The sequence below is a fragment of the Odocoileus virginianus genome, unplaced genomic scaffold, assembly GCF_023699985.2.
Source record: "Odocoileus virginianus isolate 20LAN1187 ecotype Illinois unplaced genomic scaffold, Ovbor_1.2 Unplaced_Scaffold_1, whole genome shotgun sequence".
NCBI lineage: Eukaryota > Metazoa > Chordata > Mammalia > Artiodactyla > Cervidae > Odocoileus > Odocoileus virginianus.
Genome location: NW_027224263.1, coordinates 3154260 through 3170666, shown reverse-complemented (window position 1 = coordinate 3170666; position 16407 = coordinate 3154260). Strand labels below are relative to the sequence as shown.

At 48.3% G+C, this 16407-nt stretch overlaps 1 protein-coding gene across 15 annotated transcripts in view; it reads right to left on the bottom strand.

Annotated features, from left to right (window-relative positions):
* The window catches only part of TMEM164 (transmembrane protein 164), a 222642-nt gene extending 216462 nt beyond the window's left edge, over nucleotides 1-6180 (bottom strand). For 6 of the 15 annotated variants that reach the window (XM_070462144.1, XM_070462139.1, XM_070462143.1 and 3 more), the window contains exons 1-2: nucleotides 6020-6109; nucleotides 4645-5314 (exon numbers count right to left, since the gene is read on the bottom strand). In XM_070462144.1, coding sequence (XP_070318245.1) covers nucleotides 4645-5034 — 390 coding nt within the window. In that variant the 5' untranslated portion in view covers nucleotides 5035-5314; nucleotides 6020-6109. Of the gene's footprint in view, nucleotides 1-4019; nucleotides 4136-4644; nucleotides 5315-5618; nucleotides 5736-6019 lie in introns of those variants that run through there. The other 9 variants (XM_070462152.1, XM_070462153.1, XR_011485881.1 and 6 more) reach the window with 8 other exon arrangements.
* Between the last annotated feature and the right edge of the window lie 10227 nt (nucleotides 6181-16407).

Genomic DNA, 16407 nt, shown 5'->3' with positions numbered 1-16407 from the left:
GACAACAGATGGGGATGAAGAGGTGTGGTTGGTGTGAAGTCAAGGAGGCAGGGGACAAAAAGGCCTAATTCTCAAATCTATCAGGTTTTCTCTAAAACAAATCCATCACAGAGCAAATAGAACATATCCATGTACATTCAGTGAGTTCCAAAAGGTGTCACAAAGTAATTAGCCTCCAACTTATAAAAATAATTGGGGAAAAAAAAACAAACAAAAGGTGTCACAAAAAGCTCAGGGCCATTCTGAATATGAGCCATTCTGTGCTTTCAGCAAAGAGTGAAGTAGGAAAAGAAACAGTAAGACAAAAGCAGGTTAGCCATATTTAGTGGACATCAGCCTTCTAATAGCTGAAAAATAAAATAGCAATGCTAACGCTAAAAATAAGGATGGGCTCACTTGGTAGTAAAGGATAAAAACCAGAGGCTTGGTGCTCAGGGGTCAATAGCATCAATTATTATTTGGCAAATGTCCAGCTGAGATCTAGAGCGCCTTATACACAGAGACACAGAGGGTTAAACGGCACATGCTATGTCCCACTAAGTTCAGGGCCCAATTGGGAGATACTGACATAGACATATACACAACCAACCGGAAGTGGACAATTAGACAAGACATCCAAAATTCGATCTTTGCCTTAAGTTCCTAAGACAGAGACAATCTAACTAGATGCAAAGGATAAAAGGCCATGAGTTTTTACGGACACAATCAGTCAAACTGGCATTTTAACCCTTCTGCTAAGAAACTGTAGATTTTAGGACTTAAATAGCTATGAGAATCTCTTCCTGCTAAAGCCCCAATTCCCACTGTTGGCAGCTGGGTTCTAAAGCCACCCCTGCCAGTACCTTGCTGGCAGTGTGATTTCCATTTTGTTTTGTTTTATAAACAGCATAAACAGTCAGTAAATTCATTCCGTGTCACCCATACCTATGAAAATATTATGCACAGGGGACTAGCTAGCCACGCTTGAAGAAATACTTTTTGGTTAATGGGTAAACACCACTGATATTCAGCAAGGGGTTTAACAATGGTGCGTTAATCCTGGTGCTTGCTGATTCCAAGAACCCTCAAGCATCCCCGGCTTAAGTTAGATGTGAGAAGGTGCTGCTTTAATCCTACAAACCTCTACCAGTCCCAGGTTCCAGGGCCCTTGAGATAACAGAGAGGCCAAAAAGAAACCTGACAGCAGGAATATTATTGAAGAACAGAACTCGGACACAAGAAGTACCCTGTCCTGTGCTTCTAAAGCTGGCGGTCACCCAAAGGCAGCATGGCTATGAGGAGGGTCTGTGTATCAAAGGCCTTGGGAGTAAATATTTTACAGACTGAAAAATGGGAGGTAAGGAGACTAGTCATTCTCCCTCCAGTGCTTCCATTTCCTGGCCGAAAGTAATACTGCCCTTGTTACAAACTTATACTGCCTCTGCAGAACAAGGCCTTCTATAAAGCCATAATTGAGTCATCCTGTTGAGAGACACACATCAGAAATGTCTCTGCTAAGCTCCTGCTTTCAATTCAGCTAATGTCTCCCTTTCCTTTTCAGGACCCCTGAACTTCACAGAATTTACTGCCATGATATAGCCTAACTCAGCTAATTCACTTGCCAAAGTATTTCTTTGTGCTCAACACCTCCCCTTTGGAACACACACAGTCACAGGATACGTTTTAACATCTCTATGTCCAGGCTCAAGCTTATCCAGCATAACCCTAAAGAAGATAGTGCATGTGAAAGGGTCTTATAAAAGTTAAGGGAATACATGTAAATCCATGGCTGATTCATGTCAATGAATGACAAAAAACACTACAATACTGTAAAGTAATTAGCCTCCAACTAATAAAAATAAATGAAAAAAAATTTTAAAAAACGTTAAGAGCTAGACAGATGTAAAGTATTATTAATACTAACCCCATGGACTGTAGCCCCCCAGGCTCCTCTGTCCATGGGATTCTCCAGCAAGAATACTGGAGTGGTTGCCATGCCCTCCTCCAAGGGATCTTCCTGACCCAGGAATCAAACCTGGATCTCCTGCGTTGCAGGCAGATTCTTTACCGTCTGAGCCACCAGGGAAGCCCAAATACTAACCATACTTACTATCATTAGTCATTACTGTAGCCAAGTTAGAGAACTGTTTCCAACCATCTGTTGTAATATTTCTTTTAAAGATTCACATCAGCTTTTAAAAATCCGCATGTCCCTGCTTCCAATGAGACCATAGGTAAGGTATGGAATGTTGGATTCATCAAAGGCTAAGTCCCCCAGCAGGCCAGAGGTTTCTATTTAAATGACACAAAGCAGTAACTTGGGAGTAAAGGGCAAAGAAAGCAGTAGAATCCTGCTTGGTCTCAAGGATTCCTCAGCCTGACTGTTCTTTGCCCCCACCACCTAGCTTAATTTTAAGAGTTTCAGCTAAGCACAGGACAACAGCAAAAGCACAGTGACAGGAATCAGTCCACAGCTGCCCAAACATCCATCTCTCTGCAGCACTCAGCCCGAGGGCCAACGTCATCTACACGGATCCCTAAGGGTGGCCTTCTCAGGTTTACTTTACGGGAAAGACACAGGGAGCGAAAGAGGAGGTGAGAGGATGAGCCATGACCACCTGAAATCAGCGAGGAGACCAAAAGCCATTTCTAGAAGAGCTCTGTGTGGCACCCCGGGCACTGCTTATGGAGGAGAGCAGCACAGCACAGACTGTCAAGACCTAGAAATTCAACTCTGCCTCGCTTTGCAGCCAGCCAAACTGAGAGCCAGGACAAGTACTTTCCCAAAGTCACACAACTAATTAATGCCAGAACGAAGCCTCCAGAGTCTTCTAAAAGCCTCTAAAAACCTTTCCACTGAAAACCATGGTGCTGCCAGGTTTGACGTCATCACCCCAGCAGCAGCCCCAATCGGGCTGAATTTAGTTCTTTGTTGACCTTCTAGATATGTGGTTGTCAGAGGCCTCAAGACCCCTTTGTCGAAGAGGCACCCTCTGACCCTCACCACCTGCCATCCAAAAAAAGCACTCCTGTCCCAAGAGCCTCACATAGCAGTGGCTGAGATGCGTTGTTTCCTTTCATTAACAAAAAGCCCATTCATTTAAAAAAAAAAAAAAAAGAAAGCAGACAGGCTCAAATTTACACAGAAGGTCTAACTGGGGGAGCCCTTGGGTTTCCTGTGAATGGCATCACTTCCCAAGAAGGCCTCTAAAAAAATGCGACCCACTCCAAGCCTACTGGACGCTTAGAGCCATCCCATCACTAAGAGCTGCTTTATTCCAAATCTGTCTACACCTCCTTACCACATCTGCAAGACTGAAAGGGGTTTCTGGTCATTCACCACAGTTTCCAGATTGGGAAACTGAGGCCAAGAACCTGCCATCCAAGGAGTTCCTACAACACAGAGCTAGCAAGCATCCACAGCATAAGTAGGCAGCACCATGCTGATCAGCATCGGCCTCCCAGAGACTGCCGCTCTGCATTCTGCAACCCCAAAGAGGGTGGGTTAGCTTTCCAACCCGGAAAGCTAATTCATCTTTTGGTTGCAAGCGAGCAACCTCCCATCCCCGAGTCCCCCGCCAGGCCTGTGAAACCAAGACAATTATCTCAACCTCCTGCCCCACACAAGGTTGTCACAAGTCTCCTGAGAACAACCTTCTACAAATATAAAAGCAATAAAGATGCTAATGACAGGTTTCACAACTGTCCCTGAATAAAACACACCAGGTTTTCCACAGCCTGAAATCTAAAGAGACAGCCCCCCACCCCACCCCCTCCTCCTCTTCCTACCCTTCCGTGATATTATAGTTTTAGATCATCTCTCTACCCAGGCTGAGTACAAAAAGACAGTCTTGCTCTTGGTTGGTCCTCACCCAGATTATTTTTATGTATCTGGCAACTTTCCTTTTCAATCTCATTTGTTTTTCTTAGCACCACTAATGAGAGATAAAGAAATCAGCTCTCTGGGCACTCCTGGACCTCAGGAGAGAGAATGAGAGTGATAAGATGGAGAGGTTTGCAGGAAATAAATACCCTCTCACCACGGACAGAGAAGAGTTCACGAGTCTGCCTGGGGTCTGCTTCAGAGTGCAGTGAGTCGGAGTTTGGTGCTGCTCTGACACCTCAGAACTCAAAAGGCAGGCCTCAGCCTAAGACCCTAAACTCCCAAAAGAAAGAGTTATTAAGAGAAACCTACAAAAGTATTTCCCTCAAGTATGACAGTAGAGACCGGAACCTTCTGTGACCAGCTCCAGGAAAGAAAGCCACCAGGCCTCTGGGAAATTAACTGTGGCAGAGGGAATGGGGGGGTGGGTTGGCCCATGGCCCCCCTCTGGTGATCCAGAAAGGGAACCTGGCTGGGGTCAGACTTCCTGCTGGCAAAAGGCCAGGGTAGGCCTGGGAGGGGAGGGGCCGCTAGCCTGAGTGCTAGTCTTTCCCAGGGCTCACCACCACCGTAGGGCTGACGTATTGTGCAAAGGTGGAAGGAAGCCAAATCTGAAATCCGCACCCAAACAGCCACTCGGTGGAAAATCTTTTTTAAGGGTCCCACCGCCCGCAGGGGTGAGGTGCTCTACACGGCCAAGTGTCCTCAGCACACAAATGACTCTGCTGACTGAGGCTGCCGTGAGGCTGCCGGGAAGGGGTGGGGGAAGTCAACAGACTCACATGCATCATGGTGACCAGGTGACAGGGGTTGAGCAGGTAGATGACGGTCTTGGTGGCGAACTTAAAGCCCACCTCCACCCCGAAGGTCAGGCACAAGGCTACTAAGAGCAGATTCTTGCTCAGGCTCTCTTTGCCTTCCTCTGGCCGCTGGGTCACCTGCTCTGGCTGGCAGCCACCGCCACCCCTACCGTCCTCCTTCGTCTGCCTCAGGATGTGCCGCAGGGCCACCAGGATCTCCAACAGGGCCAGGGTCAGGACCACCACACTTTCCAGCAGCCGCTGCTGCCAAGAGAGGAAGGCAGCACAGTCGGGGCCCCCATTGCCCGCAAAGCTGGGGTCCACGCCCCCATAGAGCCAGTCCAGGAGACTTTGGTAGCTATACCGGGACATGATGCAAAGTGGCTCCCCACGACCACCGTGCAGGAAGCGAGAGCGAGATGGAACACAAGCCCCGAGGGTGGCCCGGGTGGTGGGACATATACGGAGGGCACACCCCCGCCCCCGCACCCCCCTCCGGACACCGGGGCAACTAGAGCAGGGGACGGGAAGCTACACGCGAGGCCCGGGGCCAAGTGCTGGCTCTAATTTGTCCCTACGGCTGCCTGGGGAGCCCCCCGCGCTTCTCCAGTGGCCACCAACGAGGCAGGGTGGAAACGAGCCGTTGGCCAATCTAAAAGGAAGGAGAGGAAAAAAAAAAAAAAGGTCTCAAAGAGGCAATTGCATCGGGAATTACGAGGCGGGGAGGGGTAACTAGCGAGGGAAGAAAAGGGGAACAGGGGCAGTGGCGAAGCAAGCAGGGTTGGGGGGAAGTCGGAGGCCGGGAGGGTCAGGGCGAGGGTTGAGGGGACGCGGCAGGAGCGAACCGGGGGAGACGGCGAGGGAACACGCGGAGGCCAGGAGGGGAGCTGGCGGGGCCGGGCCGGCGGGGAGGGCGACGGGGCTGGCGGGGACGCCGGACTCCTCGTCTCACGCACTCGCCACAGGGGGATCGCTTACTCCTGCAACCGCGTGGCCGTCTCTGCCCCCAGCGAGCAACTTCGCCGCCGACGGGCCCCTCCGAGCCAATTTAGAGCCGTCCCGGTCCAGCCTCCCGCCCCCGGGTACACCCCCGAGCCCCCAGCTCCACCCCCCGGCCCCAGACGCCCGCCCTCCGGGCAGCACCTCCCCCAGCCCGCGGCCCGCCCGGGACCTGCCCCCCTCGCGCGGGCAGCGGCGGGAGGAAGCCGGGAGGGAGGGAGGAAAGGCGGGTGGGAGGCCGGGCCAGCCGGGGGCTGGGCTCCGGCCGGCCCCCTCCCTCCGCCCCGGCGCCGCAGCTTCCCGCGCCTCAAGCCCGGCCCCAGGGACGGGTCGCCGCGCCCCGCGGGGCTCCACTCACCGGCAGTCGGCCCTCGGCCCCGACTGGGTGCCGGCTCGGCTCCCCGCGCCCAGGCGCTCGGCTCCCCCGGCGGCCTCCACTGCCGCCGCGCACGGCTCCTCCTCCCTGTCTTCCTCCCCCTGTAGCAGCCGCGCTCGCTTCCTCCTTCTTCCCCTCCCTCTCTCCTCCCCCTCGCCGCCGCCTCCCGGCTCCCGCCCGGCTCAGCCCCTCGCCGCCCCCCCACTTCACGCCCTCGGCCACCCCGCCCGGCCGCCTCCCCTCTCCGGCCTCCCCCCCGCCGCCGCAGGCACCCTTCACACTTCCCACTCTCCCTCTCGGCGCCTCGGCCTCCCCCGCCCTCCCCCGGGCTCAATCCCCGCCTCCTTCCCCTCCTCCCCGGCCTGCCTCGCGTTCTGCGCTCGCCCGGCCAGCACGCGTGCACCGCCACCCTTGTGCACCGCCACCCTTCCGCACCGCCGACTACGGAATTCGCTCCTCCGCGAAGCCGTTTGGACCGACTCCGCCTCCTGCGCCCTGGTTCTCTAGGGCGCTTCCTTGGACACCGGGCACCTAGTAGGCGCTTAGCCGGCCCTTGCTGAGTTCTTGGGGGAATGGACGAGCCTGTCTAGTGATAAGCCGCTGGGCTTCGGGAGGTCCGCTGGGTGTGACCTACTCCTCTTCGCCTCTCCTTCAGACCTCCCTGAAATAGCAGACTCGGGCAGGGCCAAGACGGCATCTTCTCCACCTTTGTAGCCACAGCCCTACTCTCCACTTCCATCCTAGACAAGGCTTCTTTTCCTACTTTGCCCGGCCGTTCCCCCTCCTGCTCTGCTCCCGTGTTTCTCCATCTAACCACCGGCCACTCCCTCTCCAGGCTCTCCGTCTCCCCTTTCTCCTGCCACGCCTTCAAGCTCAATCGTACTCTAGCTGGAGGAAAAGATGGAGGAAAAGAAGCTTCCCCAGACCTCCTTCCGTCCTCCCGCCCTGCGACAGAGCAGCTGTTTCCAACCTGCGCTTGGCCGAGAGTCCTGCCACTTAAAGGCCCGCCAGGCTGTGGAGGGGCCCAAGAATTGGATAAGGGCTGCTGGCAGAAACAGGGTCCCATCTTCCCTGCTGCTTCCTACCCATAGACTGGGATTTTCTTTTCTTTGGGCAAGGAAACAGGAGAAAGACCTTTTCAGAATCCACTTTGTGTTGGTTTAATATCTATTGAAGACTCACAAAGAGGAAAATAGCCAGGAAAAAAAACAAAACAAAACAGGCACCTTGCCTGGGAAACACTTTCTGGTGTTGGCTGCCAGCCATTTTCCTGCCATCCTTTCCAAGTCTGGTTTTCTCCCACCTGGCCTCAGAGCCAGGAAGCTTTGCACAGACAGCATCCACCTTAGGGCCTGATGCTCTCGAAGTGCTAATTAGTAAAGAACAACAACAAACAAGGATTGATTCAGCAGCTCACTCGTTCTCCGTCGGTGTTTTGTTAAATCCTCTGCAAAGTAACATCAAGGATAACTGGCGTTCTGGTGATGACTGTAGCCTGAGACCTCAAGTTCCTGTCTTCAAGAAAGTAAGAAGGAGATGATAGCACTCAGTAAAAGGCTTCATTAATCCATGCAGAAATCTTCCCTCTTAGCTCAGTCAGTGAAGAATCTGCCTGCAATGCAGGAGACCAGGTTCAATTCCTGGGTCAGAAAGATGCCCTGGAGAAGGAAATGGCAACCCACTCCAGTATTCTTGCTTGGAGAATCCCAGGACAGAGGAGCCTGGCAGGTTACAGTCCTTGGGGTTGCAAGAGTCGGACAGGATTTATCAACTAAACCACCAATCCATAAGGAACTATTTTGGGAGGTGGGCCTAGAGGGTCTTACGTTTGCAAAATGACTGTGTTTAGTACCAGGCCAGCTTCCTCGCCTGAGGCACAAATTCCTCTCTTTCAAAGGTAGAATAGCCAAGTGTTTGACAACTCTGGGATACTAATAATAATTATGCCATTTACTTGCTGTGTCACCTTGGGCAACTTACCTCTCTGTATTTCAGTTTCCCTCTCTCAACCAAACAGTTATCAGTGATCTATTATCTAATTCCTAGGATTATGCACATTTACATGAATTGTGTAGCCAGTGCATAAAAAGTGCTCAATAAATGCTATCCCTAATCCCCATGTAGTTCTGCATTCATGCAGCAGCCCCCTGCCCCCACCCATGCAGACACACATTCAGTGCCCTCCCCCACATCTGCATAAACAATCCTATCCCGCCTTCAAAGCCCATGTGAAATTGCACTTTCCCCAACCCCCAACACCCAGCTCCCAGAGCGCTCTCTCTCCTGTGAACTTGAACAGCAGTTATTGCCTGCACTATTCATTTTATTCTGAATCACTTACTGCCTTCCATTGTTCTCTCATTGTTAGTTCTGTCTCCCACACTCAGATCTTTGACAGCAGGGATGGGTCTTCATCTTTTCTAAACCCTCCTCAGCACCTAGCGTGGCAAACATAGTAGGCACTCCGCAGACACTAGGAGAGTGTTGTCGCCGTTACTGTTGTTGTTTTGTCTCTTTTGCCATCCCATGGACTACTGCCTGCCAGGCTTCTCTGTCTATGGGATTTCCCAGCAAGAATACTGGAGTGGGTTGCCATTTCCTCCTCCAGGGAATCTTCCCCACCCAGAGATTGAATCCCCATCACCTGCGTTGGCAGTCAAGATGGATTCTTTACCACTGAGCCTCGAAGGAAAGTCTGTTGTCCCCATAGATAAAAGCTAAACAATAATTGAGCTGAAACAGTGGGTCACATTTGGAAACTCAAAAAGCTTCAAACAAATGTCCTGATCATTTCCTTGCTAGGGCACAGCCCATTGGCTTCTTGTCTCTGAATAGTAAGAAAAGCAAACGAACTTGGTTTTTAAAGTAGAACCTTGAAGTGCAGTGAAAAGGAAACCTGGACCTTGGGGAAAGTCATCTCTCTGTGCTTCCATGTACTCAGGTAAGATGAGGGGGAGTGGACTAGAATGGCTATTTTTTTAGCTTTATTTATTTTGGCTGCTCTGGGTCTTCATTGCTGCATGTGTATTTTCTCTAGTTGCAGTGATGGGGGGGGGGGCTACTCTTCGTTGCAGTGCATAATCTTCACATTGTGGTGGCTTCTCTTGTCATGGAGGACAGGCACTCGGCACATGAGCCTCAGTAGCTGCAGCATTCGGGTTCAGTAATTGTGGCACACAGGCTTTAGTTGCTCCACAGCATGTGGAATCTTCCTGGACCGGGGATCAAACCCATGTCCCCTGCATTGGCAGGCTGATTCTTATCCACTGTACCATCAGGGAAGTCCGAGAATGGTTTCTAAGATGCCTGCTGGCTCTAAGATTCTGTGATTCTAGGAACTCAGCCTCGCCACCTTTCTTCCAAGTCATGCTTGATTCTTAAGTGTGAAACCTCATCTAACTGGCTTGGTGATCCTACCCACCTTTCTGCCTGTTGAGACAGTACCCTAAATTCTTTTTGTCCAAAATACTTTTCCCAGCTATGAACTCAGCTGACCTGCTATGGAATGCAGAGTCAAATTATGATCTCTGTCATACCACCAACTAGCAGCTCAGAAAGGTGTGGTGACTTGCCTAAGATCACACAAGTTCCTGGCAAAGTGAGGGCTAGCATTTGCGGTTAGACAGCACAGGCCCGAGCAAGCTTGCTCATTGGCTTGGCCATCTGACCTTTTCTCCTCCTGTACTTCATATTCTTTGCATCCACTCCTGTCCTACTCACGATGTAACCTGAAAGTGAAATGCATGCATGACTGCCCACAAGCAAAAAAACAGTGCACAATCCCAATATTATACAGTGTTATCAGTAAAAATAAATGGCAAGTGTATGGGGGAGAATGAAGAGAGAAGCCTTTGTCTTGATCTGACTATCTGCTTACTGCTTCTTCCTGCCCCACCCCCTGCCACATTCATTCAACACTAGCATTCATTCCACAAATATTTACTGGAACTCTTATTACAGTATTGCCTATTGCATGGGAAAATCCTAGACTTGTGGGCAAGCTCTGCCTTCAAGGAGCTTAAAATCTAGCTAGGGAGACATGTCAAACAAATGGAAGGTTAGAGAACAATTCAGGAGGGTGGTATAAGTACAAACCAAGCAGGTAAGAGCTGCTGCCACCACAGAAAATCTTGCATATGTTAAGTGAGTTGCACAGTCAATGAGTTCAGTAGTTCAACACCAGGCAGATCTCATCTGTGGGGAGAAAAGTCAGCATGGCAGTGAAGGGGAACAGAATCTGTCACCCCAAAATATGCCTTGTTGGCATAAGGATTATTTTAGGCCAATTATTTTTAAGAAACAGTAGACATAGGAGAACTTGTGCTTTTGTAAGAGATATTTACATTTGTAAGGGAAACTGCCATTTGTAAGGGTGTCTCCCTCTCTGTACAAGGAAGAGAAAGATGACTCCAAATCTCTAGTAACACTTATCAATGGAGACGTGTGTGCGTGTTTAGTCACTCAATCATGTTCTATTCTTTGTGACCCTTTGGACTATAGCCCACTAGGTTCCTCTGTCCATGGGATTTTTCAGGCAAGAATACTGGAGTGGGTTGTCATTTCCTCCTCCAGGGGATCTTCCTGACCCAGGGATCAACCTGCATCTCCTGTGTCTCCTGCATTGCAGGCAGATTCTTTACCTGCTAAGCCATCGGGGAAGCCACCATCAATGGAGAAGGCTACAAGTTAAATCTGCAGAACAATCTTATCCTTGTTTACTGTGGCTTTCCTGGTCATCTTGAATAACTGGCTCCCTCCACCCTCAATATCATTTGTCTTTATAAGATGATAGTTAAGGTGGTAACTTATGCCATTTCAGGGAGTTACTCAGTTTTCTGGGATCTCTCCCATTTACTGCCTATAAAACCAAGTTTCCCCAAAACTGAGTTTCCATGCTGAGTTTATGATTATCCTCTCTATCCAAAACCTTATTCCCTTTCTTGTCCTACACCTGCTCCCCTCAAGATTGAGAAGTATCAAAGAAATGGGATTGAAACTGAGCGGGACCCTGTAAGGCCCTCCCCAGTACAAAAGCCCCTCTGCATGCTCCTTTCTTACTTGTAGAAAAAGTAGGTCTTTCTTTAATCTCCTAGGCCTTCCCTGAGTTCCAAAGAGCAGACTCAAGCAGTTACTAACAAGTTCCTGTGCCTAGCACACACTGAGGCCAAACAAACTGAAATGTCAGTGTTTGGAAAAGAGAAAGGTTTATTGCAGGACCAAGCAAGGAGAACAGGTGGATAAGCTCCAAAACACCCCAGCTCCCTGATGATTTTGGGGGAGAAGTTTTATAGGCAAAATTTGGGGTGAGGGCTGCAGGGTGTGTGGCTTTCTTCTGATTGGTTGGTGGTGAGGTAACAGGGTGATGCTCCAGGAATCTTGTGCTCAGCCTGAAGTTACCATCCTCCACAGGTTGGGGCCTTAGTTCCCACAGAAGAGTTCAAAAAATTCAGATATTTTTACATTTGTACTTTGAGGAGGAAGCAAGACCTGTGCTATTGTTTCTTGACAGCTCCTCCTTTGTTCATTTCTCTTGCTTCCCTAATTAGCAACTGTTTTAACCTGCCCTTTGGTACTCAGGGAAGTTCTAGAGGCTGAAGCCTTTTTTCCAACAAACAAGAAAAGGTGAAATGGAAACAATTTGTACCCAGGAGGGCCTCAGTTTCAATGAGGAAATGCAGAAGCAAAGGGAAAGCAGTTAAACAAGAAGAGTAATGACAGTGTTGTAATGTCGCTCAGTCATGTCCAACCAACTCTTTGCAACTCCATGGCCTATAGCTCATCAGTCTCCTCTGTCCATGGAATTCTTCCAGGCAAGAATACTGGGATGGGTTGCTATTTCCTCCTCCAGGGGATCTTCCCAACTGAGGGATCGAACACATGTCTCCAGCATCTCCTGCTGAAGGAGGAAACAGACAGAGCTGGACTCCATCTTAGGCCAGGCTGCGAACATTAGGCTACACGCATGGTCACCCTCCCAATGGACTCTGAACTTTGTGCCCGGTGTCTATAGAAATGGCATACCAATGGAAAACCAGACCCCCGGATAAAAGAGCCTCAGGACTTGTACTTGGACTCTCCGTTGCCTAAAAGAATATGCTAATTATCTCTGTAACAGAACAAAGTGGTAAATTCCATTATGTTTATCGGGATATGACCACAGGCCTATTGATAAATATCCACTGTTTATCTAGTCTTGTGACACATGAATCATGGGTTAACTTTGATCGTATCTCTCTTTTACCTTGTCCAGACTAGTTTCAAGGAATTTGGGGAGGTGGGTTTGAGCAAGTACACTTAGGGTATATAATAAGGTTTTCACAAAAACTGGTCGGGGTCCTTGGCTAAGAGGAGACTCTGCCTTGGGCCCGCCGGTGTAATAAACTGCACTCCACTATCTGCATTGTCCTTCTGAGTGAGTTTGTTTCCCGGAACGCGTGGCTACAACACTGCAGTGGCAGGCGGGTTCTTTACCACTGCGCCACCTGGGAAGCCCATAATGACAATAGTTCAGCAATAAAACAAAGTCGTAGTTTCTCCTCAAGGGATACCCACAACAATCTGACATCTATCTTTGAGTTTTTGCAGGAACTAAGACATATACCCCTGCCCAGGTGAAGGGTAGTGACTACTTGCTGAACACAAGCATGTAGACCTCAGATTGGATGATTAAGATGCCAGAAACATCAGTCTGTTATCCCATCACCAACCAATCAGAAGAAAGTCATGCACCCTGCAGCCCTCCCCTAAAATACTGCCTTTGAGGCAATCCTTCTCTTAAAAGCCCTTCCCTGAAAGCCTTAGGGAAGTTCAGGTCTTTTGAGCATGAGCCTCCCTTTTGAGCATACTCCTTGCTTGTCACCTGCAGTAAAAGCTGTACTGGCCTTCACCACAACATAGTGTCAGTAAATTGGCTTTACTGTGTGGTGGGTGAGCAGACCCAAAGTTTGGTTCAGAAACATATATAGGAGGTATACATGTTATTAAACATCTGGGAGTTGGTGATGGACAGGGAGGCCTGGCATGCTGCAGTCCATGGGGTCACAAAAAGTTAGACACAACTGAGCAACTGAACTGAACTGAAACATCTGTTTGTTTTTCTCCTGTTAATCTGTCTTTTATCACAGGGGAGTCTCAGTGCAGAACCTAGAATGGTAGAGGGAACATTGCTTTTCCTTTCCTACAGCAGTTATTCTTGGGGATCACTAACAGGAAAGGTGAAAGAAGTCTTCCAGAGTGCAGGCAGTGTTTGTATCTTGATCTGGGTGCTGTTATATGGGTGCACACGTATGTGAACATTCATAGACCCCACACTTGTGACTTTTGCACTTTACCACCTACAAGTATACCTCAATTTTTAAAAATGTTCAGAGAAAAAAGAAAACACCTAGAGCAGGAATTGCCAGGAACTTCTTCATGGAGAAAGTGGTAGTGTTTAACTGGAGATGTGAATGAATCTAGGCCAGTGGTCGAGCAGGACCTTGTGGGGCTCTCCAGGGTACAGAGGCCTTTCTGTGTCCCCTGTTTCTTGTTTGCAGGAATACGGTTTCAGCCTCCTAGACCTTCATGTTTACCAAAGGACAGATTCAAATATTTGCTACTCAGGGAAAGAGGAACAATCAAGAAACTGCAGGGCAGGGTCCTGGTTCCTCCCCAAGGGATATACATAACAATATCTTTGAGCTCTTCTGCAGGAACTAAGGCCCCCACCCAGGTGGAGGATGGTAACTTCAGGCTGAGCACAAGATTTCCTGGAGCAGTGCCCTGTTACCTCGCCACCAGTCAGAAGAAAGTCACTTACTCTGCAGCCATCATCCCAAATTTTGCCTATAAAAAACTTCTCCCCCAAAACCACTGAGGAGTTTGGCTCTTTTTTTTTTTTCTAAGTATGAGCCACCCATTATCCTTGCTAGGCCCTGCAATAAATTTTTCTCTGCTCCAAACTCCAATGTTTCATTTTGTTTGGCCTCACTGTGTGTTGGGCACATGAACTTGAGTTCAGTAATGGCTGTACTTTAGAATCAACTGAGTAGCTTTCTAAACATACTGATTCTTGGGGCCCACCCCAGACCAACACAGTCAGAAGCTCTGGAAGTAGGTCCTTAGTATGGGTTAGTATTTTTATTTCTTTTTAAATCAGGGTTCAGACTACTATGGGTCTGGTCACTATAGCAAGAGTATCTAAAGTTGATCAAACACCAGCCTGCCAGGCTCCTCTGTACATGAGATTTTCCAGGCAAGAATACTGGAGTGGGTTGCCATTTCCTCCTCCAACAAATGGTATACAGTATCTCATGGACATGAGTTTGAGCAAACTTCAGGAGATAGTGAAGGACAGAGGAGCCTGATGTGCTGCAGTCTATGGGGTCACAAAGAGTCTGACACAATTAGTGACTGAACAACAACAATCTCATTTAAGCCTCCTAATAGACAACCCTGAGAGACAGGTACTCTTGTTAGGATTCTCATCTTACAGATGAGAAAATAGAGGCTCAGGTCATACTGCCTATAAGTGTCAAAGCTGAATTTCACCCTAGATCTGTTCACCCTAAAGCCTGAACCGATAAACACTATTGCTTGGCAGCCAGTCATGTCACTGGGAAAGCATAGGTAGATGCTCTTGATAGATGAGCTGGCTGTACATGAAGACATTGCTTTTTAAATGTTCTCTTTTTTTATTGAGAGTTAACTTACATATATTAATATGCACTATTAGTCTTAAGCACCATGAATTTAACAAATGTATACACCCCTGTAATCACTAGTCAGATCTTGATACCTTGACCCCCAGTCAATCTCCACCCCCAGAGGCAACCATTGTTCTGATTTCTATCATCATAGGTTAGTTTTGCTTAAACTTGAATGCCATTTAAGTGGAATCATAAACATGCGCTTTATTGCATCTAGATTATTTTGCTTACCCTTCTGTCTGTGAGGTTCATCAGATCACTTCTTATGTCAAGAAATAAATACTAAGAGTACAGGAGATGCTAAACCAATCGCACTTGGGACCCACCAGGGCTCAGGGCTTTCATTGTCAAGCTGGGAACAGATGGAAATCAGAAGCCCTTCTCCATCTCAGTCACTATAGTTCCCAGCCATGTTCCCATTGCTGATATTGACAGTGGGGCCCCTGTGTTTTATTTCTACCAAACTGTTCAAGACACATTAACCTCATACAATCTGGGAAGCAGCAGAAGCCAGCTTTCTGGTGTCAAAGGTGTATGCTGCAATGAAATTGGCCTCTGGACTCCAGGAGCCCCAGGAAGAATTCTGGTCCTTCCAGTTTTGGAAAGATCTCAAAGAACATAATTAACATTTGGTGGGAGGTGGGGAGGGCATTTCTGATGCAACCCCATGTTAGGAAAGTTCAATAAAGTCCTTGTACTCCCTTCTATTCCCTGTCAGAACTGAGCCCAGAATACCCATGGCTGATCCCCAAATAGCAACAAATTGGACTCCCTTTCCTTCCTTCATCCTTCTACCTCAAGCTAATGCCAGCCTCTCATGTTCAGGTACTTAATTTTTGTAGGCAATTCCAAATTTCCAGATTTTCTAAGTCCATTGCTATATGCTAGCTCTTCTTCTCATGGTAGAAATGATACGGCTATTTTAAATGGGTTTAGTCACAAGGACACAGCTTTATTCTCCATTCAGGGTCTCCAGCATGAGGCAATAATAACTCCAACCTTCACAATGTACAGAGCTCTTTCATCAGGGCTGTGAGAGGCAAAGAATCACAATCTTTTCATTCTATTTCCTGACTTTATTTTAAGGGTTTCCTTTCTATAACCTTGAACTTTGGTCTTTGGACTTTATTTGTAAGTCTCCTGGAGTCTCCAGACATCAAACTAACTTTTTCATATGGTTCCTGAGTATCTGATGGATTTTTTTGTTTGTTTGCTTTGTTGTTTGGCTCACTAACTTCTCACCTACTTTGATCCATCTAGCAGCAATTTTCACTTGCTCTCCACTGGATTGCTTGATAAGAAACCTGACTGACTAGTTGAGAAAAACACGATGTTCGGAGACAAAAGCAATCCAGGTTCTAGCCTCGGGTCCTTGACTTGTTACCTAACCAACTTCACCCTTTGATTTCCTCATATTTGACAGAAAGGCACAAATTCCAGCCTCTCCTTATTTCACAAGTATATGTTCAGGACAAATAAGAATATACAACTGAAGGGATTGGCAATCCAGTGCCTAAGACTCTATGCTTCCACTGCAGGGGACATGGGTTCAATTCCTGGTCAGGGAACTAAGATCCCACATGACCCAAGGAGCAGCCTAAAAATAATAATAGTAATAAATTTTTAAAAACCAAATGTAAAAAAGAATATATACCCGAGGCTCTCTGCAGTCTCACTGATCTA